Below are 27,033 nucleotides of genomic sequence, written 5' to 3' on the forward strand. Positions count from 1 at the left end.
TAAAAATTTTAAGATTTTTTTGTTCTAGTTCTATAAAAAAATGCCATTGGTAATTTGATAGGGATTGCATTGAATCTGTAGATTGTGTTGGGTAGTATAGTCATTTTCACAATATTGATTCTTCCAATCCAAGAACATGGTATATCTCTCCATCTGTTTGTATCATCTTTGATTTCTTTCATCAGTGTCTTATAGTTTTCTGAGTACAGGTCTTTTACCTTCTTAGGTAGGTTTATTCCTAGGTATTTTATTCTTTTTGTTGCAGTGGTGAATGGTATTTTTTCCTTAATTTCTCTTTCTGATCTTTCGTTGTTAGTGTATAGGAATGCAAGAGATTTCTGTGCATTAATTTTGTATCCTGCAACTTTACCAGATTCATTGATTAGCTCTAGTAGTTTTCTGGTGGCATATTTACGATTCTCTATGTATAGTATCATGTCATCTGCAAACAGTGACAGTTTTACTTCTTCTTTTCCAATTTGTATTCCTTTTCTTTTTCTTCTCTGATTGCAATGGCTAGGACTTCCAAAACTATGTTGAATAATAGTGGCGAGAGTGGACATCCTTGTCTTGTTCCTGATCTTAGAGGAAATGCTTTCAGTTTTTCACCATTGAGAATGATGTTTGCTATGGGTTTGTCGTATATGGCCTTTATTATATTGAGGTAGGTTCCCTCTGTGCCCACTTTCTGGAGAGTTTTTATCATAAATGGGTGTTGAATTTTGTGTAAAGCTTTTTCTGCATCTATTGAGATGATCATATCGTTTTTATTCTTCAATTTGTTAATATGGTGTATCACATTGATTGATTTGTGTATATTTAAGAATCCTTGCATCCCTGGCATAAATCCCACTTGATCATGGTATATGATTCTTTTAATGTGTTGTTGGATTCTGTTTGCTAGTATTTTGTTGAGGATTTTTGCATGTATATTCATCAGTGATATTGGTCTGTAATTTTCTTTTTTTGTAGTGTCTTTGTCTGGTTTTGGTAACAGGGTGGTGGTGGCCTCATAGTATGAGTTTGGGAGTGTTCCTTCCTCTGCAATTCTTTGGAAGAGTTTGAGAAGGATGGGTGTTAGCTCTTCTCTAAATGTTTGATAGAATTCACCTGTGAAGCCATCTGGTCTTGGACTTTTTGTTTGTTGGAAGATTTTTAATCACAGTTTCAATTTCATTACTTGTGATTGGTCTATTCATATTTTTTAGTTCTTCCTGGTTCACTCTTGGAAGGTTATACCTTTCTAAGAATTTGTCCATTTCTTCCAGGTTGTCCATTTTTTGGGCATAGAGTTGCTTGTTGTAGTCTCTTATGATGCTTTGTATTTCTGCAGTGTCTGTTGTAACTTCTCCTTTTTCATTTCTAATTTTATTGATTTGAGTCCTCTCCCTCTTTTTCTTGATGCGTCTGGCTAAAGTTTTATCAATTTTGTTTATCTTCTCAAAGAACCAGCTTTTAGTTTTATTGATCTTTGCTATTGTTTTCTTTGTTTCTATTTCATTTATTTGTGCTCTGATCTTTATGATTTCTTTCCTTCTGCTAACTTTGGGTTTTGCTTGTTCTTCTTTCTCTAGTTCCTTTAGGTGTAAGGTTAGATTGTTTATTTGAGATTTTTCTTGTTTCTTGAGGTAGGCTTGTATTGCTATAAACTTCCCTCTTAGAAATGCTTTTGCTGCATCCCATAGGTTTTGGATCATCATGTTTTCGTTGTAATTTGTCTCTAGGTATTTTTTGATTTCCTCTTTGATTTCTTCAGTGATCTCTTAGTTATTTAGTAACGTATTGTTTAGCCTCCATGTGTTTATGTTTTTAATGTTTTTTTGCCTGTAATTGATTTCTAATCTCATAATGTTGTGGTCGGAAAAGATGCTTGATATGATTTCAATTTTCTTAAATTTACCGAGGCTTTATTTGCGACCCAAGATGTGATCTATCCTGGAAAATGTTCCGTATGCACTTGAGAAGAAAGTGTAATCTGTTGTTTTTGGATGGAGTGTCCTATAAATATCAATTAAATCTATCTGGTCTATTATGTCATTTAAAGCTTGTGTTTCCTTGTTAATTTTCTGTCTGGATGATCTGTCCATTGGTGTAAGTGAGGTGTTAAAGTCCCCACTGTTATTGTGTTACTGTCAATTTCCTCTTTTATAGCTGTTAGCTATATGCCTTATGTATTGAGGTGCTCCTATGTTGGGTGCATATATATTTATACTTGTCATATCTTCTTCTTGGATTGACCCCTTGATCATTATTTAGTGTCCTTACTTGTCTCTGGTAACATTCTTTATTTTAAAGTCTATTTTATCTGATATGAGTACTGCTACTCCAGCTTTCTTTTGATTTCCATTTGTATGGAATATCTTTTTCCATCCCCTCACTTTTAGTCTGTATGTGTCCCTAGGTGGGTCTTCAGAGTGGGTCTCTTGTAGACAGCATATATATGGGTCTTGTTTTTGTTTTTTTTGTTTTTTGGGGGGTTTTATTTTGCAGTATGCAGGCCTCTCACTGTTGTGGCCTCTCCCGTTGCGGAGCACAGACTCCGGACGCGCAGGCTCAGCGGCCATGGCTCACGGGCCTAGCTGCTCCGCGGCATGTGGGATCTTCCCAGACTGGGACACGAACCCATGTCCCCTGCATCGGCAGGTGGACTCTCAACCACTGTGCCACCAAGGAAGCCCTGGGTCTTGTTTTTGTATACATTCAGCGAGCCTGTGTCTTTTGGTTGGAGCATTTAATCCATTCACGTTTAAGGTAATTATCGATATGTATGTTCCTGTTACCATTTTCTTAATTGTTATGGGTTTGTTTCTGTGTGTCCTTTTCTTCTCTTGTGTTTCCCACTTAGAGAAGTTCCTTTAGCATTTGTTGTAGAGCTGGTTTGGTGGTGCAGAATTCTCTTAGCTTTTGCTTGTCTGTAAAGCTTTTGATTTCTCCGTCGAATCTAAATGAGATCCTTGCCGGGTAGAGTAATCTTGGTTGTAAGTTCTTCCCTTTCATCACTTTAAGTATATTGTTCCACTCCCTTCTGGCTAGTAGAGTTTCTGCTGGGAAATCAGATGTTAACCTTACGGGAGTTCCCTTGTATGTTATTTGTTGTTTTTCCTTTGCTGCTTTCAATAATTTTTCTTTTTCTTTAATTTTTGTCAGTTTGATTACTGTGTGTCTTGGCGTATTTCTCCTTGGGTTTATCCTGCCTGGGACTCTCTGTGCTTCCTGGACTTGGGTAGCTATTTCCTTTCCCATGTTAGGGAAGTTTTTTACCATAATCTCTTCAAATATTTTCTCAGGTCCTTCCTTTCTCTCTTCTCCTTCTGGGACCGCTATAATGAGAATGTTGGTATGTTTAATGTTGTCCCAGAGGTCTCTTAGGCTGTCTTCATTTCTTTTCATTCTTTTTTCTTTATTCTGTTCTGTGGCAGTGATTTCCACCATTCTGTCTTCCAGGTCACTTATCCGTTCTTCTGCCTCAGTTATTCTGCTTTTGATTCCTTCTAGTGTATTTTTCACTTCAGTTATTGTATTGTTCATCTCTGTTTGTTTTTTCTTTTTTTGTTTGTTTGTTCTTTAATTCTTCTAGATGTTTATTCTTTAATTCTTCTAGGTCTTTGTTAAACATTTCTTGCATCTTCTTGATCTTTGCCTCCATTCTTTTCCCCAGGTCCTGGATCATCTTCACTATCATTATTCTGAATTCTTTTTCTGGAAGGTTGCCTATCTCCACTTCATTTAGTTGTTTTTCTGGGGTTTTATCTTGTTCCTTCATCTGGTACAAAGTCCTCTGCCTTTTCATCTTGTCTGTCTTTCTGTGAATGTGGTTTTCCTTCCACAGGCTGCAGAATTGTAGTTCCTGTTGCTTCTGCTGTCTGCCCTCTGGTAGATAAAGCTCTCAAAGAGGCTTGTGAAAGCTTCTTGATGGGAGCAACCAGTGGTGGGTAGAGCTGGGTGTTGCTCTGGTGGGCCTAACTTAGTAAAACTTTAATTGGCTTGTCTGCTGATGGGTGGGGCTGGGTTCCCTCCCTGTTGGTTGTTTGGCCTGAGGTGACCCAGCACTGGAGCCTACCCAGCTCTTTGGTGGGGATAATGGCGGACTCTGGGAGGGCTTGTGCCAAGGAGTACTTCTGAGAACTTGTGCTGCCAGTGTCCTTGTCCCCATGGTGAGCCACAGCCACCCCCCACCTCTGCAGGAGACCCTCCGACACCAGCAGGTAGGTCTGGTTCAGTCTCCTATGGGGTCACTGCTCCTTCCCCTGGGTCCCGATGCACACACTACTTTGTGTGTGCCCTCCAAGAGTGGAGTCTCTGTTTCCCCCAGTCCTGTCGAAGTCCTGCAATCAAATCCCACTAGCCTTCAAAGTCTGATTCTCTAGGAATTCCTCCTCCTGTTGCCGGACCCCCAGGTTGGGAAGCCTGACGGGGGGCTCAGAACCTTCACTCCAGCGAGTGTACTTCTGTGGTATAAGTGTTCTCCAGTGTGTGAGTCACCCACCCATCGGTTATGGGATTTGATTTTATTGTGATTGCGCCCCTCGTACCATCTCATTGCAGCTTCTCCTTTGCCTTTGGATGTGGGGTATCTTTTTTTGGTGAGTTCCAGTGTCTTCCTGTTCAGCAGTTAGTTGTGATTTCAGTGTTCTCACAGCAGGAGTGAGCGCACGTCCTTCTACTCCGCCGTCTTCCCCATGGCCTTTTAATTGAGATGACACACCTGGTCTCAGGACTAAATGAAGCTCACGTTCTTGATGTCTCCTTGCAGAAAAAATTCAGTGAGAGACAAAGTGATATGTAAGAAGTGGATTTATTTAGAGAGAAACACACTCCACAGACAGAGTGTGGGCCATCTCAGAAGGCGAGAGGCCCTGAAATATGGGGTGGTTAATTTTTATGGACTGGGTAATTTCATAGGCTAATGAGTGGAAGGATTATTCCATCTATTTCAGGGGAATGGGCGTGGATTTCCAGGAATTGCACCACAGCACACTTTTTGACCTTTTATGCTTGTCCTCAGACCTGTCATGGCGCTGGTGGGTGTTTCATTTAACTAATGTATTACAATGAGCAGATAATGAGGCTCAAGTTCCACTGGAAGTTGAATCTTCCGCCATCTTGGACTTAGTTGTTTCTAACCAGTTTTTGTCATGTCCTTTGGCTATGTCATTCTTTTAAAGGCTGTGCCCTGCCCCTTGCCTCCTGTTTCAATAGCAGGGAAAATGGATGAGGCAGGAGACTTAGGACCCAGGCCCTCAAGGAGGTGAGAGAGGGTGCAGCCTGGTTACAAGTGGAGACAGGGCTTGGACTTGAATTGAAGAAGGGCCAGCTCATCCTGGTAGAAGAAAGGAAAGTGTTACCATTTGACATTGCCTCCAAATAGTGAAAAGCACTCTCCTAGTTTTTATGTGTTAGCAGTAATCCCACACAGCAGAAAAGCTCAAAACAGGTCCTTGGACTGCAGTCTGGTGTTGATGTAGATGATACAGCTTCCTTTACCAACCATCATAAAGAACTGGACAGATACTGGCCATGTTTGTTCTACATGGATGGGGCAAAAGGGCCAGGAGAGTGGTGGGCAATTACGACAGAGAATCTTTGGGAGGGAAGAGCTCCAGCCCACAGCTGGAGCAGCTGTGATACTGTGATTTATAATAAATATGTATTTGGTCTTTGTCCCCTGAGTCTGGAACAGAGCTCCTAAACCCTTTGGAACAGGGTAATAAGGGTGTGTTTTGTTATGTTAATGAGGTGGCTTTGGAAAGCACCTAGGTAACGTAAGGATAGGGGCTGGGTGCCAAGGGACCCAACTGGATGATTAGAGGGTCAGAACTTCCAGGTCTCCAGGGAGGGGAGAGGGGTTGGAGGTTGAATTAGTCACGGAAGTTCAATGATTTAATCAGTCATGACTGTGCAATGAAGCTTCCGTAGAAAACCTCAAAGGACAGGGTTTGGAGAGCTTCCAGGTTGGTGAACACATGGAGATTTGGGGAGAGTGGTGCCCAGAGAGGTCATGGAAGCTCCCTGCCCCTTCCCCATACCTTGTCCTATGCATCTCTTCCACGTGGCTGTTCCTGAGTTATATCCTTTTGTAAGAAACCAGTAATCTAGTAAATCAAGCATGTCTCTGAGTTCTGTGAGCCACTCATCGAACCCAAGGAAGGGGGTTGTTGGATCTGTAGCCAGTTGGTCAGAAGCATGGGTGACAGCCTGGACTTGAAATTGGCATCTGAAGGGGTGAGGGTAGGGGGCAGTCTTGTAGGACTGAACCCTTAACCTGTGGAATCTGACGCCATCTCCAGGTAGACAGTGTTAGGATTGAGTCGACTGTGGTGTCTGAGAATTGCTTGGCATGGGGGAAAAAGACCCTCACACACTGGAATTGGGTGCAGAATCGTTAGCAGCCATGACAGGGAGGGGATGGGGAGGCTAGAGGCAGGGGCAGGGGGGTGCAGAGCCTGAAGAGCCCCCCCAGGTGAGGCCTGTGCGCGTAGTAACACCATTCTGTAGTAAAAACGAATGTGCACCTGGCTGGTACCAAGAAGCAGGTACACACTGGGGTGTGCAGCAGGGCTCCCTTCAGAGTTCAAAATTGGGCAAGAGGAATCAAGATGGGAGGGGCGTGAGAGTTTTTAGGGGCCCAGAAACTTCAAGCTTGAGCTGAGTGGTAGTTGCTCAGGTAAATTCTTTTGTAAAAAATCTATTGAGGCCACATTTAAAATTTGTGGTGTTTATGTAAAATAAATCTCAATGAAAGAAAATTGAGTGGGGACTTCCTTGACAGTCCAGTGGTTAAGACTCTGCGCTTCCATTGCAGGGGGTGCAGGTTCAATCCCTGGTCAGGGAGCTAAGATCCTGCAAGAAGAGAAAAAATGAGCTAGGACTAGGAGCCAGACTTTGAGAGAAGGGCAGGTGGGAACCATGGAAGGGTTTTGAGCAGAGGAAGGGCATGTCTGGGGCATGGTTGGGGTGGGGGATGGGGTGGCCCCAGCTCCTGACTGGCTCTCTAACCCTGGTAAGCCCTCCAGCCCCCTCTGGACCCACTTTTCCCCACCCAGTCCTCTCGTGGGCATGGAGGCAAAACAGAAGTAGGAGGGGGAAGTTGCCAAAATCACCATGAGACTGAGCCCCTGGGGGCAGAGCCCTCTGACTTATGCCTGCAGCCCTGCCCCTGGTGCAGGGCCTTCAGGAAGTGCTGATTGTGTGAGGGGGAGAGCAGAGACTGCTGGAGGGAGAGGTCAGGACCTGAGCTCCACAGTGGAGAGTGGGAGCAGGGTGGCGGGGGCAGATCTGAGATAACTCAGAACAGGAGCGCTCTCACGTGTGCTCTTAGTTTCTTAGTCAAAAGCCCCTTATAACCAGTTCGTCCCTTGTCCCAGAAGAAACCAACATGTGGCAGAGGGTGAGAAGCTTCCAGCCATCCCAGGTAGTGTGTTCATTCAGTGATATTCACTGAGGCCTGGTATATGTCAGGCCCTTGACATTGAAGACGCAACAGAGTAAAAATTAAAATAGGGTGTAGGGATCTCTGAGTGAATGAATGGGCTGGTTGGCTAAGTGCTGGGGCTCCAGAGCCTGGCCACCTGGGTCAAATCCCAGCTCTCCCATCTCTTTGCTGTGGCTTTGGGCAGGGTTCTTAATCTCTGTGCCTCAGCTTCCTCATCTGTAAAATGGGACCAGTAATACCACCTTGTCTCCTTTTGTAGAGATTTTGTGAGATCATTTATATAAAGGACTTAACTTGGGGCTTTGCCCAATAAATATTATTATCGTAATAGAGACAGGTTCGTGGGGCTATGGGAGCTTCAGAGAGGGCTTCCTGGAGGAGGGGGCATCTAAGCAGGGGCCCAAAGGAGGAGTAAGAAAGAGTTTGCCCGCTGAAGCCAAGTACAACTAGGAAAGGGTGGTCCTGGAGGAATGAGTTCGGCAGGGTATCTGGCATCACTAAGGAGGGCTTACTGCAGGGGTAGGGTGTTGGAAATGTTCCTGTTTCCTCTTTCCCGCAGATGGGCTGGCGTCCAGAGGAAGGGCTGTCTGCGGCAGTGGGTGGTGCAAACCCCAGTTTAGCTCTTGGGGCTGAGGGGGAGGCTGGCTGTGGACTTGCAGGGAAATCCAAAGATAGCTCAGCAGAGAAGGATGACTCGCAGCCTGGGCTTCCCCTCAAATCAAGGGAAGCGAGGATGAATCAGCCTCTGCAAGTGGAACGAAGCGGCTGTGGGAAACGAGACCTAGGTTTAGGGTCCAAGGCTGCTCTGTCTTTGGCTCACCTCAAGCAGGGCAGAGAGGGAGGGCTCTGCAGTGGGATGAGCTGGGTGTGAGTCCAGGCCCTCTAGGCCCTGCTCCTCTTGAAACCTCAGTTTCTGTATCTGTACAATGGGGTGGAGTGGGGCGGGCAGTGGTGGTGGTGACTTACAAAACAGGAGCGCAGAGCTGGGCGTACAGGAGGACCTCTGTAAGTGCCAGCCCCCTTTCCTTTTTCTGTCTTAGTCCTAGCAGGTACAAAACAAGTACGTAGGATGGTTTGGAATTCCTGTTAGTCTCCTGATAGGTGAGTTTTCATCTAGGTTCTGGTGGGATATGAGTAGAGAGGGTTAAAGGGCAGTAGAAAAAAGAGAAAGGGCAGCCCCGTATTCATTGTGTCTGAAAATCAGTAGCACTAATAAAAATGATTAAGTTCTCGCCTGTATTTGTTCTTACTAAATACCTGACCCTCTGTGCACTCCCAGTTTTAATCTTCACAGCTGACCCATGGGAAGGTGGCCCTATCTTACAGGTGAAGTGAAATGTTCAGAGGTGAAGCCACTTGCCCAAAGTCACACAGCCAGTGGTTGGCAGAGCCAGGATTTGGACCCTGATCCAAATCTGAGGGAGGAGGGCTGGGGGCCTGGACTTCTCGGTCTGAGGGAGGAGGGGCTGGGGGGCTGGGCTCCTGGGCCTGAATTGAAAGCCCTTGCTCTTCACCCCAGATCTGGGCTGGGGCCAGGTGGGAGTTGAGGACTCCCCAGCCTACAGACCTGGGAGGATACTTCTTAGAGGCCTCTGTTTTATAGATGGGGAAACAGGTTCAGACAGGGCAAGGGCGTTCCACTGGCTGACCTGCCTGTTTGGAGTGTGGATATGTTTCGAAAGAAACAGCAACTTCTTCTGACTTTGTTTAACATTTATTACAAAGTATAAGAGCAGAGACTGGTGAGCTTCACCCTTCCCCCCAGGTCCCACCTTCTCCCCCACCAGATAATTCTCTGCAGCTCTGGAGAATTGGTGTCCTCCTCGATCTCCCGCCAGGGGGCTCTGCCTTCTGCCTCGGGCCTCGTTCCTTCATCTGTGCTGGTCAGCGGGTAACTGATGCAGTCCAGGATCTTGGACTCTGGGCCCCCGCTCCCCTCCTCCTCTGGGACTCAGGAGTCCCAGTCCCCAGGCACAGGGTATGTGGGACAGGGGTGACCATTTTCCCGTTTGGGGCCTCGGTGGGGATGGGCCACGGCCTCCCTCCTTCAGCTAGTGTCCCCGCCAGCAGCCATCAGGGAGTCAACCCACCCCAAGGTGTGGCCCCCCTCGGTCCTTACGCTTAACTGGCTTTATGCATGGGGCTGGGTTAGGAGTAGCAGAGAGAATGTCCTTGACCTTAATCCTGGGGAAAGTAGCCTGGTTCTTCCTGGCTGGGTCCTGGGGAGACAAACAGAGAGATGGATAGACAAGCAGGCCAGACACCAGAGGAAGAGACAGAGACAGAGACCAAGCAAAGAAAGAGAGAGCGGGTACTGAGAGTCTGTGAAGGGGGGATGGAACGTCTGTTTCCTTTGCTGCTGGTCCAGCCCCGAACTTGGAGTCCCTCCATCCAGACAGAGCCAAAGCGGAAGAGAAAGGGTGGCCTCACCTCCAGGCCACCCATCCCCCACCCCCTTAGTCACATGGAGTGCTGGCCACAGGCACCCTTCCTCCAGGATGTTCTCCTGCCCAAGTCCCAGCTCCCTTACCAGCTACGTGGCCTCCTGGCTTGGTTCTGGAAGCTGCCGTGGACCCAGGGCAGCGCTAAGCAGCTCGGTCAGGGTGTCTAGCCTCCCTGCCAGCGCATCAATCTGCTTCTCCAGGGCCTGGTGTGAGGTGCTCAGACCCAGCTGCAGGTCACAGAGGCTCATGTGCATCTGGGCAGAGAGAGGTCAGAGGGATCGGTGGCTGGGGGAGACTCTCCTTGCCCCGTGGAGTAAGGCAGCGGAACCAGCATTTACTAAGTCCTTACAGGCCTTGGAGGATTATCCTCAATAGTATCAGGTACCTTATCAACCACCTGCCACCGCCCAGCAACTTGGCCTGGTGCTTTTTATAGTTTAAAATCCTCCTAAAAGTGTGGGCAGTGGGAATCCTGTTTCTATTTTTAAGAGCTGAGGAAACAGGCCTGGAGCAGTTAAATGACACGCCCAAGGCAGCACCTGGATCAGGGAGGCCCTAGAACTTAGTAGGTGCTCACTTAAATCTTTGTGTAATTGATGACTGCCTGACTTCACAATCCACAGAGCCCTTTCTCTGCCTTCTCAAACTAGGATTCACAGCTTCGTCCTTGAGAGTGTGTGAGCTTTCTATGAGAACTCTTGACTTCCGTGTTTTGGGCCGGGTGGATAATCTTGGAAATCATGACCTGCCAATTCCGGCAGATTTAGGCCACCACCATGCAGTTTAGGGGCCGGCATCTGTGGCTGTGTTTACCATGGTATTGGGGCCAAGGGCCACTGTTTGAATTGTCGTGGACTAATGAGAAAAAAGCAGAGGCTACCGGATAAGCAAGAGGTGCTGTGAGCCAAGCCGGGGTACATGATGTCACCTACTCGAGCACTTCAGAATCAAGGGGACCCAGGAGAAGGAGGGCAAGCTGAGTCACCCCTTGGCCAGGCAAGGCTGCCCAGCGCTCCTGGGCCCCCTCTTCACAATAGCAACACAGATTGAGTTTTCCACCTGTCCGTGTGTCAGTGCTGTTAATTCTCATTTTATTGCTTTGCCCTTTGTGTCTGAACTTGGTTTGTCAATTTGCTTTGGTTTTATTGTTGTATAAGAGTCATAGTTGAAAGGAATTTTATATCCGTCCACATGTAAGTAACTTGACAATGGAGATAATTTCACATCGAACACTGGAGTTCTTTGTACAAGTTATTTAAGTTTCAAAGGAAACCGCACCTTACATGAGAAACGCTATTGCATCATTCACTTATTCATTCATTCGTTCGTTCAGCCACAAACCTTTAGTGAGTGCCTGTGTGTGCCAGCGTTCCCTATTCCAGGGCCAGATCTCCTTACCAGCCGCCCCCAACCTCCCTCTTCTCCCAGACCCCCTCTCATGGGATCCCAGTACCTTGGAGATGTCCACCATAGAGTTCACTTTTTCCCGGAGCTTTCTGTGTTTCAGCCGCACCTGGCGGAACCTGGGGGTAAAAAAATGCGGGGGTCAAAGTGGCCCTAGCTCAGAGGTGGGGTGAGAAGGGGTGGCTGCACCCATGAGCCCGCCTCCCACGTAGAGACCCGGGCATCCAGGCCCACAGACACTCTGAGACATGTAAACGAAACCATCACGCAGAGTCACTGTGAGGTCCAGGTGGGCATCCGTTCAGTGAGACAACACATGGGCATCCTGACCTGGGCACGCGTTCATGCTTGGTCACACACACACGCGCGCATGCGCGTGCACCCTGCAGAGAGGAAGAGACTTGGACATGGCGTGCGCACGCACAGAGGTCCTCACCTGTTGATGGCGGCCAGCAGCCTGCGCTGGTGCCTGCGCGTGGCTCCAGAGTCCTTCCTGCGTGTATGTTTGTAGAACATCCAGGACTCTTGCAGCACTCGGGCGGCCGACTCCTTCATCTGGGGGTGGGTTTCACAGTGTCAAGCGAGATAGTCCTCCTAGGGTTCTGGGAGGAGGGGCCCGGGGTCTGGATCCTGGGTCTGAGGGAGGAGGGGCCGGGTAACTGGATCCTGAGTCTGAGGGAGGAGGGGCCGGGGGCCTGGATCCTGGATCTGAGCGGGGAGGGGCCGGGGGCCTGGATCCTGGGGCTGTGGAAGGGGTGTGCTCTGGGTGCTGGAGTCCCCCCTCACCTCTTTGGTATACTGAATATCCATCATGAAGTTGTGCACGTGCTTCTCTGCCTTATTAAACTCCAGCTTCCGGGCCACCACGGCCACCAGCAGGGCTGTGCAGCAGACCCCCTGTGGGCACAGCAGGCACTATGACACAAGGCCCGTGGGGATCTGAGGACCAGCCGTGTGCCACCAACTCTCTCTCTCCTTGAGCCCTCCCAACAGCCACAGACAGCAGGCACCACCACCGCTAGTTGACAGACAAGCAAACCGGCCCAGAGAGAACCAGGGTCCCACAGCTCCCAGTGGTGGAGCTGGGATCATAAAATCATGCGTCCGAGTCCAACTCCTAGGTGCGGTATTTACACCATCACAATGTTCTCTCTCTTTTTTTAAAAAAATAAATTTATTTATTTTATTTATTTTTGGCTGCATTGGGTCTTCGTCGCTGCACACGGGCTTTCTCTAGTTGTGGCGAGTGGGGACTACTCTGTCGTGGTACGCGGGCTTCTCATTGCTGTGGCTTCTCTTGTTGCAGAGCACGGGCTCTAGGTGCGCGGACTTCAGTAGTTGTGGCGCATGGGCTCAGTAGTTGTGGCTCGGGGGCTCTAGAGCGCAGGCTCAGTAGTTGTGGCTCACGGGCTTAGTTGCTCTGTGGCATGTGGGATCTTCCCGGACCAGGGCTCGAACCTGTGTCCCCTGCATTGGCAGGTGGATTCTTAACCACTGCGCCACCAGGGAAGCTCATGTTCTCTTTGGTTAAGTGTGATTGGAGACTGGGGAGAAGGGCTGGTTCTGGGCAAGGAGCAGACCTCAGGCTCCTGCGGGACCCTTTCCTCCCCACGGTCCAGTGGGCCGTCAGGTCAGTGAGGGTGTCCTCCCCCTCCTCCCCACCCCTACAGCCTCTGCCCAGCTCTGGCCACATCCTCTCCCTTCTGGACAGTCTCCAGCCTTTCCCTCACTCCACCCTGACCCCAGGGAGATCAAACATCCAGTTATGTCCCTGATGCCCTCACCCTAATCTCCTTCTAGGCTCCCACTGCCCCAGACTTCTTAGTGCAGCTCTCAAGGCCTTCCAAGGTCCAGGCCGCTCTTCTTCCTCTGCCCAGCTTCCGTCCCAGGCAACTCGGCCCTCACCTGCCTGAGCACCTTGGTCTCACTCTTCTCCCTTCCTTCTCGAGGGCTCTGATCCTTCAAGGCCCCAACAAATCCCAACTGCTCTGTAGCACCTGGAGTTAGAATGAATCTCCTGAAGTCTTCCCCCACCCCATATGTTTCAACTCTTGACCCTCAGAATAATTACTAGCTGTAAACCTTGGCTCTGGGACTGCTTGGCTTTCAAGCCCAGCTTCAGAGCAAGTTATCTAATCTCTTAGGGTCTGAGTTTCTTATCTGTAAAATGTGCACACCCTCACAGTATTACTCCGAGGATTCCATAAGTTGACACCTTTAGAGCAGAGACTGGCACAGAGTATGTGCCCAATAAAAGTTAGCCGTTATAATTTCATTGTACCTTGGAACCTCTCAGCTAGGAGTTGGCTGTGAGCTCGACCGCAAATCGCCTTATCTCTGTTTCTCCTTTTGTCAAATGAGGGAGGAGGTCCCAGGCAGCCCTGAGGATCCCTGACCCTTTGGGAGTGTGTCCTTGGCTGAGTCCCTGCCCCTCTTTCCTAGTCACAAAGACTCACTGCTGGAGGGAAGGGGGCTGTCACATTTCCCCCCATGCATCACCTGTGGACCCAGGACTGGGGGATTCACCATGTCCTTCCCGGGACAAATCAGGGCTGGGGGCTTGAATTCCTGTGGGTGAAGGGAGCCAGATCTCACAGGGAGGTGAAGGCCAAGGCATTGGGTGCTGGGTCTATGAGGGGAAGGGGGCAGATGTCTAGATTTAGGAGGAGGCCGACTCTGGGGAGGAGGCTGGAGTCTGGCCCTTGGGGAGCCTCTGCCTCATCCTTGAGGGCACAAGAGCTGGGGTAGGGGCAGCCGGACGCCTGGAACCAGTTACAACAACAGCTTCCGCATCGCCACCCCCTGACCCAGTTACTGAGCATTTTCTGTGTTTGAGACCCTTTACGTGGTTTAATTCATTTCGTCTTCTCAGGAACCCCGTGAGGAGTACACTGGTATCAGCATCCCCATTTTATAGATGAGGAAATTGAGACCCAGAAAGATTGTGTGGCTGACTCCCAGCTAGGAAGTGGGCAGAAGCAGGATTTGAACCCAGGCAGCCTGAGTCCACAGGCATGCTCTTGATGTCTAAACGCAATAAATAACTTTAATGGAGGCTGGGAGGCTGGATTCCTGGGTCCTGGAAGAGCCTAGAGCTGGGAAACCAGGTACCTGAGTCCTGGATGATTGAGAGGGTAAAGCGGGGGGAGAGGGCAAGATACCTGAGTCTTGGTGGGGCTTGGGACTGGACTCCTGGAATCTGGGAGGAAATGGGGCTGGGAGGTCAGGGGCCTGTGTTCCCGAGGAGGATGAGGGCTGGGTCCTAGGTTCTGGAGAGAGCGAGGACTCAGGGGATGGATTTCTGGATTTTCAAAGGAAATGAGGCTAGTGTTTGTGTCCTGGACAGGGAATGGGGCTGTGGGGGACCAGACACCTGAGTTTCTTGGGGGTGTCCCTGAGTGCCTTAGTTGGCTCTGTGGTTTCCTGGGGCCCAGGGGATGAGCACTGTGGGATAAAGGCAGGGTCCCTGAGTGGGTGTACTCACCATGACCCCAGTGCAGAGGCAGACAATCTTGCCCCATGTGGTACCCGGCACCACGTCCCCGTAGCCGATGGTCAGGAATGTGATGGGGATGAGCCACAGTGTGTCTGAAAGGTGCCCGGTGGCATTAACGGTCTGTCTGTGGGGAAGAGTGGGTTAATTCTGGGGTTCCTGTGATGTTTGATACCCTCTTTCTTAACATACACCCACAGTTGTTGCAAGAAGGACTCAGAAAAAGCCAGTTAAGTTCTGGGCTTTGGAGAGCCTGCCTGGCCTCCTCCTTGCTGTGTGACCTGGGCAAGATGCTTAACCACTCTGGGCTGTGGCATTTGAACCTGGATCCGACCAATTCCAAAGTCTTTTTGGTTTCAGCTAGGCTACCAGGGCTGCTACATTCAGAGCGTGTGGTTGAGGGGTTGAGAGGGGGGCAGACACCCAGCCTGAAGTCCACTTGTCAGACCCGGCAGGGGGCTGCATCCACTCAAAGGAAGGGGCACCTTTTTCTAATTTCCGCAAAGATGCTCTATGGCCTAGAGGTGGCCCTATCAGGACTAAAAAGGTGGGACTCTAAAAAGGCTTGACGGGGGACTTCCCTGGTGGTCCGGTGGTAAGGAACCCGCCTTACAGTGCAGGGGACACGGGTTCAATCCCTGGTCAGGGAGCTAAGATCCCACAGGCCGCAGGGCAACTAAGCCTGTGCGCCACAACTACTGAGCTTGCGCACCTCGACCAGAGCCTGCGTGCCGCAAACCACAGAGCCCACGCGCCCGGGAGCCTGCATGCCACAAATAGAGAAGAGAAAACCTGCGCACCACAACTAGAGAGAAGCCCACGCGCTGCAACAAAAGATCCCGCATGCCGCAACCAAGACCCGACACAGCCAAAAGTAAATAAAATAGATAATAAATCTTTAAAATAAGGAGATAAATGCACTTTAAAAAAATAAATAAAAAGGCTTGGCAGACTCTGCCTCTTTTCCCCTCACTTCATAGGAGGGGACATTTAGGTCCAGCCATGGAAAGGATGGATAATCAGGATTTGTCTAACTTTGACCCACAGTTAGGCCAAAGCAGGGAAAGCATCACTCACCAGGGCCCCAGACACCTCAAACCCACTAAATTAGTGTCTGGAGGTGGCGACTGAATCTGCCCTGTTGAGCTCCAACCCCTTCATCCCAAAATACATTCAAGTTTGAGGACTTCTGCCTCAAACAGATTTAGAAATTTGGCTCCCTCCCCATCCTCCCATTTTTCAGGTGAGAAAATTGGTGGGAGGATCATTTACTGATCCTGACCAATTTCCCAACTGAGATCCTGTGAGATGAATGAGTTTAAAATCATGAAAGATTAGAATTGCCAGGGAGACCTTAAAGATGGTGGATTTTGATACCCATTTTATAGATGCGGAAACAGAGGCTCAGAGAGGAGAGATCTAAGGCCAGTTCTTCCCATTCTCCATCTCCCCTCAAGAATCCTTTGCCAGATGTACGAAACCAGAGGTTCTCAAATTTCAGCCAGCTTCAGCGTGAACTGTTAAAAAAGATTGCTGGGCCCAACCCACCAGAGTTTTGGATTCCACAGATCCGGGTGGGGCCTGCGAGTTTGGATTTGCAACCAGTTCCCAGGAGATGCTGCTGGTCCAGAACCACACTTTGAGAACCACTGGCTAAGATTACCCCCAATTTGTTTATCTGTAACGTAAGTGGAGGCCCTGAGGGGTACAGTTCCAGCATCAGTTCAAAGTCCAGCAGGGGGTCTCGAATTCCCGTACCAATTCTCTGCACGGAATTCCCTTCTGGCGCAGCCCGGGGGTCACTGGGAGCACCTACAGTGCATCTGTGCTAATTTGGAAAAGACGTCCCCTTCCTCCAAAGCAGGTGCAACCCTTGGCCAGGGCCCAGAGCCTGCGTGTTGAGACTGAACAGATGCCTGGAAACCTGAGGCAGGAGAGATTTGGAAGCAGGAAGGGCAGGGCTTCCTATGGTGTGTGTGTGTGTCTGGGGAGACTGGAGACTGCAGATGGAGGAAAGGCTTTGGGGCGATAGGCTTTCTCCACTTCTTGGTCCCAGGGAGTCCCAACCTGCACCACGGTACAGAGCGATGGTGGTTGTAAGCGGCTCCTCCAGAGGCTCCAGGTACCGTCCCTTCCCGCCCTCCCCGCCCCCCGCCCCCTCACCTCTCGGCCACCGACAGCACCCAGGCGGTGGTGAGCCAGAGGCCAAGCGTGAGGCAGAGCAGCAGGCGGCCGGGGTGCGTGTTCATGTACAGCTTGGCCACGAACCAGTGGCGGAAGCGGACCTGGTTGAGCGCGCCGATGCTGCGGTAGGAGGCGTTGAGCAGGACGCCGCTGCGCAGAAGCAGGGCGCGGGGCACCAGGTACAGGCGCAGCAGCATGGCCAGCGACAGCAGCGCCTCCGCCTGGCCCAGGAAGCTCGGCCTGGACTGCGTGACCGCCGTCTGCGGGGACCCCGAGATCTGCGCGCACGGCGGGCGCCACACTGGCGCCGGGTGCAGCGCGCACACAGCCAGCTCCAGCACGATCTGCGCCGCCTGCCGCCCGGTCAGCGCCACGCGCCAGTCCCGGAGCCCGTTGTCCGTCATGAACAGCTGCAGGGAGGGGAACGGATGGAGAAGGAGGGGGGTCACACGAAGGTCAGGCGCCCGCTCCCCAGCCTGCGCGGGGAGATAAGGGGGGCGCGCCCGCGGGGCCGGAGAGGGAGGCAGATAGCGCAGGGCATGGGGCCCGGGAGGGTGGGAAGGGGCAGGGCAGGAACCGAGGAAGACATCTCTCCACCTTCTCCCCCTAGTTTCAGCCCACTTCCAGAACTTCCAGCCCAGAAACACTTATTGAGTGCCTATTGTATGCCCGACATTGTTCCATATATTGAGATATATTGAGGATATGGGTGGACAAAACAAACAAAACAAAACCCCTGCCTCTCCGAGAACTTACATTCCACATCCATAGAGCTATGTCCTAACTCCAGTTTCTGGGGACGCAGTAGTAATTGCCATCATCCCATTAGCAATGATAATAGCCAACATTTACAGGGCACTTTGGAGGTGCCAGGCATTGCGCTGTCCTCTTTGTGTGTGTGACTCAGTGAATGCTCACAAGACAGTGAGATTGAAAATATTCTTACCCCCATTTTATAGATGCAGAAACTGAGGCCCAGGGCTCTCAGGCCACTTAACTATTCGAATGACTGCTTTAATGATAATGTGTACTTCTTACTGAGCGCATCTTGTGTGCCAGGCACTGCAAGGGGCGTCACCACACTCGACCAATAACCCTCATTTTATACTGCAGAGGTGTGGGGGGAAGGAAACAGGATCTGGGGATGTGGGGGATGGGATGAGAAGGGAAGGGGTGGAGAGTCCAGTGTGGGTTGAGACATGAGATGGGAGGGGGGGATACGGGTGGGAAGGGCTTCTGGGTCTGTGGAGTCGTTGGCACAGAGGTGGGGAGCTCAGCAGTGGGGAAGGACCTGCGGGCACAGGGCTAGGATCTTGGGTTGTTGGGACAGGAACAGGTAGGGACTCAGGGGTGGAGAAGTGAGATCTGGGAGGCTGTGTCTTGTGTGAGGCAACCTGGGACAGAGTGGACAGAGGCCTGGGGGCGGGAACTCTCAGCATCTACCGGTGTGCAAGGTGAGACAGGGCAGCAGGTGGAGGAAGGTCAGGGCTGCTCGGGGAGGCTGTCTGTCTGTCCGTGGTTCATCCCCTCCGGGTGGATGAGGGTGTGGATGTATCTCAGGGTGGAGGAAGCTCATTACTCAGCCCAGGAAGTGGGAAGTGTGAGCCGACAGGGCGTGGGGGTGGGCTGAGGGGAGCTAGGAAGGGGCTGGGGGCCTACCTGGACCTCTTTGGCGTGAAAGGCCACAATAAGGGAAAGGAGCGAGAACGTGGAGATGCTGATCATGCATTTAACCAGGAACAGGTGGATCGCCCACTGTTGGGAGGGAGAGAGAAAGGGGTGAGATCCTAGGTCTCCCTCAGTCCCCGCTGCACTCTTCCCAAACCGCCATCCCTTCTCCAGTCCCAATTTTCTAGCCTCCTAACTCCCAGCCCCCAGCCCAGTTCCTCCTGATGCCTCAGGTCTGGGGAAGTCTCAAAACCATCATCTGGTCCCCAGGGAGAGTGCCCTCTTCCTTCCCAAGGGGACAGCCCAGGCCCAGGTGCCGGTGTTCACCCTCCTCCTCAGCTCTTCTGCTAGGACCACACCCCTGAGGGAAGACCTTGAAACTCACATTCCTTCCTAATTCCCCTGTACTGGTCCCCATTAATAATAGTTCCTCAGTTTTGTGTGTGTGTGTGTGTGTGTGTGTGTGTGTGTGTGTGTGTATGGGGGGGTGTCTAGAAACAGACATTTAGCTTCTAAAAAGTGGTCCCTCCCCTTCCCTTCCCACCCAGCTGGTCTCTGCCCTAGAAAGCAACTTCAGGTCCCTCCCCTCCCCGTCCCCCCCCTCCCCGCCCGCCCTCCGCAGTTCCTGAGGAGCCTAGAAACTATCACTCAGGCCCCAAGGAATGAGTGACACCTCCCCTGCCCTCATCCAGGGGGCTGGGTTCCTAAGACCCCAGCCCCAGCTCTGAGAAAGGCCCCCCAGTCCTGCTGCCCCGTGTGTCTCCTCTGCCCCCCTCCCCACCTCCTGCGCTCTCTCCTGGCTCTAAGCCCAGGGCAGAGCTGCCCAGAAGCACATGGCCTCCAGAAACCACAGGAAGTTTTCTCCCCTGTCTTTGTGTGGCAATACCTTGGAGGAATCTAGAATTCTTGAGGAAGGGATTTAGAGGGGACTGGGACTGCTGGATTCCCTAGGAGGGGGTGTGTGTGTGGATCTCTGCCTGGGAGGTGGTGTCAGGGGGAAGGGGCCACCTGGGCTCCCACTCTGAGCTCAGCACCTGTTTCTCCTAAAACACTGCCAGCTCCCCTGACCCCGCCAGGGCCCCCCTCTGTGCAGGGGAAGAGGGCCAGTTTCCTGCCCCCCTTCCCCGAACAATGGTGCTGTTGTCCCTAGCCCTCCCCACCCCTTCATCCTTCTGTGGCTCCCCAGTTCCCTATCCCCCTCTTTAGTTTGTCCCAAAGAACATCCCACTAGACCCAACCTCCTCCCCACTCTGCAATCCACTTCTCTGGTGGTCCTCTCTCCTTTCCAATTCCTCTTGCCCCGAATCCCCGACCCCCTTCTCTGTCTGTACCACTCCATCTCTTACTGCATCTTTGTCTTGGTCTCTCTCTGTCTCGGTCTCTCTGTGTATCTCTGCCTCTTGGTACCTCTCACCACCCTCCCTCTCCCGCCCCACTATCTCTATCACGTTCCCCTGCATCGGTGGGGTCTGGCACCTGCCTCTCCTCCAGCCCTTCCCTCCTGGCGAGCAGGTGTCTGGATCCCTGCAAAATGATTTTATTAGATTACGATGGAGGTGGGGAGGGGACACGGGTGTTGTCAAGGCAGTCATAGAAAGGGGGCTGAGGAGGACCCTTCGGATCATGTACTTCAACCCTCACCGCCGGTTTCCAGTTGGGGAAACTGAGGCTCAGAGAGCTGCAGCAGATTCCAGAGTCCCCGTGCTGGAGGCAGCAGCCTGGCAGGTGGTAGAGGGAAGCAATTGGAGGTGAGGCAGCGGAGGGATGGGGTGGCGTAGGAAAGACCCCCTGTCTCTTCCCATCTGCCAGGGCTCCCTTGTCCTCACCTCGCCTGCTGGGCGGGGTGCTGAAGTGTGGGAGCGGCGGGTCGGCCTGACCATGTTTCCTGTTGGCATGGGCTTCGGCGGCCCCACCCCCTCAGTGCCCGCTGCCCTTGCCTGGCCACCCGGCCAGAGGAAGCCAGCCTGCCCTGACAGTCCGTGTGGCTCCTGGTCACTTCAAAGCTGTCTGCCTCTCCCACCCCCAAATCCAAGCCTGAGTGTTGTCCCCCAGAAATCCCCCCCAACTCAATCCTCAAATCAGTGCCCTCCAACCAGCCCAATTCCACGTCCCTTACCCTAGACAGATCTCCACCCCCTCCTTTCCTGTTGAGCAATTCTGTCCCGTCCTCAAGCCGCCAGTTCTGACCCGTGTCCTTCATCTGCCCCCATCACTGCCCGGACCAGGGCTGGAATGTGCTGGGAACCTGCTCCGACCTGTCCTAGCCCCACTTGTTCTTTCCTTCCCCGCTCACAGTATCCTCAAAGTCAGCCCCTCTTCCCCTAAAAACGCTCTAAGTCACCTCTAAGGAACCCAGGCCCCAGCCTCTCCTCTCCTGGGACCCAGGAGTCCAGGCTACCATAAACCTACCTCTCCCTTATTTCCCAGACTAAATAGCCCATAGATTCTGGGGAAGCTGAGCTTCTTAATGATGGAGATGGAGGGGGGAGGGGGGCGGTGCTTGTTTTCTTTTCCCACCCCCACCACCCAGCCAGTTCTTTTGGTCTCTGCCCTTTGCCTCTGAGATACTGCGCAAACATTAGAGTTTAGATAAGGACCAAGGAGCTGCTGCCTACTGGAAGAAGTCAGCCGTTCTCCCCACCCTCCCTTCACTGAACCTGGGGTTACCTCTCCCCTAATCTGCTCAAGTATCTGACCAGCCACCTCCTGGCCTCCAGGGCTCCTGGACCTCCAACTGTCTAATTGCAATACCTTCAAACTAACACTCTGTGACCCCTCTTCCCTTCCTTTTGCAGAGAGGGCCCCCAGCATTTACCTCCCTAGGTCCCAGGAGTCCAGCCCTCAGCCCCCTCCACTCTCAGACCCAGGGGTCTCCAGCCTCTACTCACTCAGGACCCGAGAGTCCTGGCCCCCAGGCCCCTCCTCCCTCAGACCCAGCAGTTTCAGCTTCCAGCCCCTCCTCCCTCAAGACTCGAGAGTCTCAGCCTCCAGCCTCCACTCACCAGGCACCCCCCGAACCATAGCATCTCCGCGTGCAGGACCATGAGTCCGATGCCGATTCCTGCCAGTGCCAGTGCCCAGCCTGCCAGACTCCTCTCCTGCTCCAGTAGATGCTTTCTCCGCCGCAGGGCCCCCAGGCCCGGCACCAGCTCCCCGCCCATGGCCCCCGGGGTCTTGGGGCTCAGCCAGCTTCCTGCCCAGAGTCCCCCACCTCGCAGCACACAAAGAGCAGCCACTATGGCTTGCAGGTCCCCGGCCTGCTCTGCTCCCTCGCTCTGGGCTCTTGCTTTGAGGCACAGCAGAGCCTGTGCCCTCTGGGGGGTGGTGACTGCTGGGCAGGGCGGGGAGGTGCTGGGGAGGCCCCTGGGCAGAGGGGAGGCTCCCCAACCCCCCTTCTCAGACTAAGGAGGGGCTGGGTGTGTCTTGGGGCAGAGCAAGGAAGAGGCGTGTGTCCACATGGATTAAGACACACACCAACACACAATGGGCTTTGTCATACACAACGGTCTGCAGCGTGTAATACACACCTACACTCAGCCACACCCGGACACCATGCAACACAGGGTGATAACACCCTCAAACACGGCATGGCCGGAGACAGAACCTATAAAACCCATGGGCATACAACACAACCTACACCGAGTGACTCCCGACTCCCGACAAGCTCTGAAACTCACAGCCACACCCGGACACCACACACATGATACGACACACACCGGCACTTAGTGAGGCAGGCAGCGCCCTGTGGCACACACAGCCACTTAAATATTGTCCACACGCAGGCACAAACACTGCAATCAGAGTTGGCACGACATCTTCTGACACAAACAGCCACACCCAGACGCCTCACACAGGATGATGCCCATTCGTAGCTACACAAACACAACATATACGGGTGTTCCACAAACACACAATCTGTATTGACCTCGCAGTCCCCAAATGCCACACACAACATATCTGTGTGAACAAAGCACTCAGCCATCACACACCTGTGGAACAAAACACGACATGTGCAGACACACAGCACTTAGGGACACACCCATGGCAGTCTCCAATCACCCAGCACGTAGAGAAATGCACACTGACGTACGTCACGGCACGTGGTGACTCAAGCACATATGCTCATAGAATGATTCACAACACACATGGATTCACCCTGACAGACAATATACCCCGGTGCACAATGCCATTCACATATGCAGTCAGAGAACAATACGAACGGATGCGTGTAGGAACGGACCTATAGGCACAGTGACACACACAGAAACCCAAGTGGCACATGCCCCGTGTAAGACATTTTGATCTATTTTGGTGCATCACACAGGACACAACCAAGAATGGTGCCCCGGGGGGAGGGGGGCTGGCCACAGGCTACATGGTCCCTGATGCCCAAGAGCAACGTGAGCAGAGTAAAACGTGCACCATCGCCTGGGACCGATGCCATAAACCACACCCACACACAGCCTGGCACATGATACACTCCAACACAGGTGGCCACACAAACACAACATATACAGTGGAATACACAAAGACACAATGACACAGAACACGTGCTACACTATTTCCCAGCACAAACACTGTCTCATGAACCAGTAGATGTGACCCACTGACACAGCCATCACTTAGGCCTGCAATGACACCACACACAGCACCGGGGGACGCCCTCTGGTACAATGTAATAACACAGCCGTGCAAACACAACACTCTGCGTGTGGGTCCCCAGTCTGTGTTCTTGGCAGGGAAAAGAGAGACCCCAACATGGACACACACCTGGAAGGAGACACAGGGTCACATCACTGAGTGATACACAACTTTACACACACAACACCCATAAGGAAGAGAACAGCAAATGCGATGCAGACTGATGCATGGTAACCCCCAGAGTGGCAACCATGCGGCATGTGACCACATGCAGCAGCGCAGAAGTTATGCACGGGTCTGTACACCGTACATCTAGACACAGATCAAAACCCTCCACCAGCAACACACCAGGACTCACTGGCGAGGTGACACAAAACCCCTCTCACCGTGTAGTGGGTGGCCCTATGGACACCACTCTCTGGGGAAACACACAGACATAACCCCTCTCCCCTCCTGAGTTGTATGCCATGTAGGAACATGGTCCCTCCAGCCACAGGGCAATGAGACACACACAGACATGCTTGGCGTCACACCAACACAACCCACATGGACACACCCAGAGACACCAAACCGCACACACAGACACACCCGGTGACAAAAACACAACCTATGCTGGAGCCCGGCCCCATGGTGCGCATGTGATTCCCACTCGGGATGAGATGCGGTGGGGGGAGTGATGGAGACACATGCCTGTCTGCTTGGAGGAGATGCTGCAGCCAGGGGATTGCCAGGCTGCAGCCTGACCAGCAACCCCCCCACCTCCCCTCCCTCTTGGCTTCCCCAGGCCTTGCCTCAGACCGCTGTCTCGGTCTCTCCCGCTCTGGAAGACTTTTGGTTTGTCTTTATCTCTTTCTCTGACTGTCTTTCTCTGTCTCTGTTTTCCTCTCCTTTATGCCTTTATCTCCGTTCTGCCTAAGTATCTTCTGGCTCTGTCTCTCTCTGTCCATTTCTCTGGTTCCATTTCTCTCTCTGGCTTTGCCTCTCTTTGTGTCCCTATGTCTCTCAGCATCTCTGTCTCTGTGTCTATCCCTGCATCCCACTGCTTTTAATATTTTTTTAATTGAAGCATAGTTGATTTACAATGATTCGGATGTACAGCAAAGTAATTCAGTTATATATATGTATATATAATATATATATTCTCTTTCAGATTCTTTTCCATTATGGTTATTACAAGATATTAAATGTAGTCCCCTGTGCTATACGGTAGGTCCTTGTTGTTTATTTTATATACAGTAGTGTGTATCCGTTAATCCCAAATTCCCAATTTATCCCTCCCACCCTTTCCCCTTTGATAACCATAAGTTTATTTTCTGTGTCTCTGAGTCTCTTTCTGTTTTGTAAATAAGTTCATTTGCACCCTTTTTTTTAGATTCCACATAGAAGTGAGATCCTATGATCCCACTGCTTTTCTATTTCACTCTCGCTACCTGTCCCTGTCCCTCTCTGTGTTCGTCGCTATCTGTGTCTCTGTCTGTTGCTCTCTGACTCTGTCTCCATCTCTGCCTGTGCTCTCTTTTCTGTCTCATCCTCTCTCTGCCTCTAGTGCTCTGTGTCTCTGGGCCTCTCTAAGCTCAGGGGCCAAAGGCCAGGGACACACAGACTGCAGCTGCCTGAGAGGGTCAGTGGCCACGGAACAGAGACCTCCAGCCCCAGGCCTTCCACAGCCTCTGTGCTCCAGTGCAGGCAACTGAAAAACTGAGGGGAGAGAGACAACCAGAGAGACCGTGAATGCTGGAGCCAGAGGAGAGGGAGGGACAGAGACAGACAGAGAAGGAGGGGGAGAGAGGGGAGGGAGGAGGTTGGGGGGGAGAAGTTTTTACAAACTCAAAGAGCTGGAGACAGAAGAGACCTAGTGGTGAAGAGAAAGCAGGAGTCAGAATCAAGACAGGGAGGTTGGAGCAGAGGGAAATTTTGCCTCCAAAGAGACCACGACTAAAAGAGAAAAGTGGAGACTAGGCAGGGTGTGGGAGATGCCAAGGTGGGAAGGGCACCTGCCTCCAAACGGAAGTTCTGGGCTATGGGGGTCAGTTGGTAGCACACTGCGCCAGAGCCAGCTCCCTGCAGCCTAGAGAGGGGGTTGGTGACTCAGGGCCCCAGCGCTTCCTGTGACTCACCTTTAGTCTCAACCCTGGAAGGGGGGCGTGGAGGGGGAGAGGGGTCTCTGTAAAAGACAGGGAGGGGGAGCACTAGAGGACCTCTCTGCCCAGAGGAGGGAGCAGGGCAGCTGCAAGGGACTTGGAGGGGAGGAGGGCTGGGGACCAGGATCCTGGGTCTGAAGGGGGAGGGGCCGGGGACCAGGATCCTGGGTCTGAGGGAGGAGGGGCCGGGGACCAGGATCCTGGGTCTGAGGGAGGAGGGGCCGGGGACCAGGATCCTGGGTCTGAGGGGGGAGGGGCCGGGGACCAGGATCCTGGGTCTGATGGGGGAGCGGCCGGGGGTCTGGATCCTGGGTCTGAGGGAGGAGGGGGCTGGACCCATACTCCTGGTCCAGGAAGACTAGGAAAACTGATTCCAAAATCCTTAGGACATTTCCTTGGCCTCGTCCCAGCTGCCCCACCTTCATCCCAGCCCCATCTCCGGGCCTGGAATGGACCCAGATGCCTTGGAGCCCAGCCGGAAGGGGCCAAGGACAAAGAAAGAGCTGTTTAACTCGGCCTGGTGGTGGAGCGGGTGAAGAGGTAGTCTCATATGGAAAGGTCACTCATCACCCAGGGCTTGTGCAGGGAAAGGCGGGGCTCAGCCCAGGGGAAGACGTCCAGAAAGTCTGAGGCCTGTGGCGGCAAATCCTCCAACTGCTGTCTTTTGGATTTAGGCATTTGGAGGCTTCGGGGCATTGGGATACTGCCACCTGGTGCTGTTTGAGGGAACTGCAGGCTCTCTGCTTTTCCAGCCTAGTATCCATCTATTGCGCACCTGCTGAGAGTCAGGTACTGCTCTACACGTTGGGGATACAGTAATAACAAAACAGACAAAATCCCTGCCCCCATGGAGCTTCCTGGCTAAAGGAGGGAGACCCTGTGGTTCTGTCAATCTCTCTCTTGCTTTTGCTTTGTCTCTGTGAGTCTGCTTCTCTCTGTATCTCACTGGCCTTGCTTCTGAGTTTCTGTCTCCTGGTCTTTGTCCCCAGGTGCACGCCTCTCCGCTTTCATTTTTTTAATTTTATTTTTTTCGGTACGCGGGCCTCTCATTGTTGTGGCCTCTCCCTCTGCGGAGCACAGGCTCCGGACATGCAGGCTCAGAGGCCATGGCTCACGGGCCTAGCTGCTCCGCGGCATGTGGGATCTTCCCGGACCAGGGCACGAACCCGCGTCCCCTGCATCGGCAGGCGGACTCTCAACCACTGCGCTACCAGGGAAGCCCCGATTTTATTTTTAAAATAAATTTATTTATTTATTTTTGGCTGCATTGGGTCTTTGTTGCTGTGCGTGGGCTTTCTCTAGTTGCAGTGAGCAGGGGCTACTCTTTGTTGCGGTGTGTGGGCTTCTCATTGCAGTGGCTTCTCTTGTTGTGGAGCACGGGCTCTAGGCATGCAGGCTTCAGTAGCTGTGGCACGCGGGCTCAGTAGTTTTGGCTTACGGGCTCTAGAGGGCAGGCTCAGTAGTTGTGGTGCAGGGGCTTAGTTGCTCCACGGCATGTAGGATCTTCCCGGACCAGGGCTCAAACCCGCATCCCCTGCACTGGCAGGCGGACTCCCAACCACTGTGCCACAAGGGAAGCCCTCTGCTTTTAGTTTATCCTTTGTATCTCTGTGTTCCCAACCAATT

The 27,033-nt window shown here is 52.0% G+C and overlaps 1 protein-coding gene across 1 annotated transcript; it reads right to left on the reverse strand.

Moving 5' to 3' along the window:
- Positions 1–9,175: 9,175 nt before the first annotated feature.
- KCNN4 (potassium calcium-activated channel subfamily N member 4) lies at positions 9,176–22,757 on the reverse strand. Its single transcript, XM_029241718.1, has 9 exons — positions 21,628–22,757; positions 18,617–18,712; positions 16,937–17,367; positions 14,765–14,900; positions 12,067–12,177; positions 11,717–11,835; positions 11,330–11,399; positions 9,963–10,130; positions 9,176–9,651 (listed from the first exon to the last, which is right to left on the reverse strand). The coding sequence occupies exons 1-8, from the start codon at positions 21,784–21,786 to the stop codon at positions 9,966–9,968; spliced, it is 1,287 nt and encodes a 428-aa protein (XP_029097551.1). The 5' UTR covers positions 21,787–22,757; the 3' UTR covers positions 9,176–9,651; positions 9,963–9,965.
- Positions 22,758–27,033: the final 4,276 nt, after the last annotated feature.

The sequence above is a fragment of the Monodon monoceros genome, unplaced genomic scaffold (assembly GCF_005190385.1).
Source record: "Monodon monoceros isolate NGI ecotype Baffin Bay Population unplaced genomic scaffold, NGI_Narwhal_1 Super_Scaffold_10, whole genome shotgun sequence".
Lineage (NCBI taxonomy): Eukaryota > Metazoa > Chordata > Mammalia > Artiodactyla > Monodontidae > Monodon > Monodon monoceros.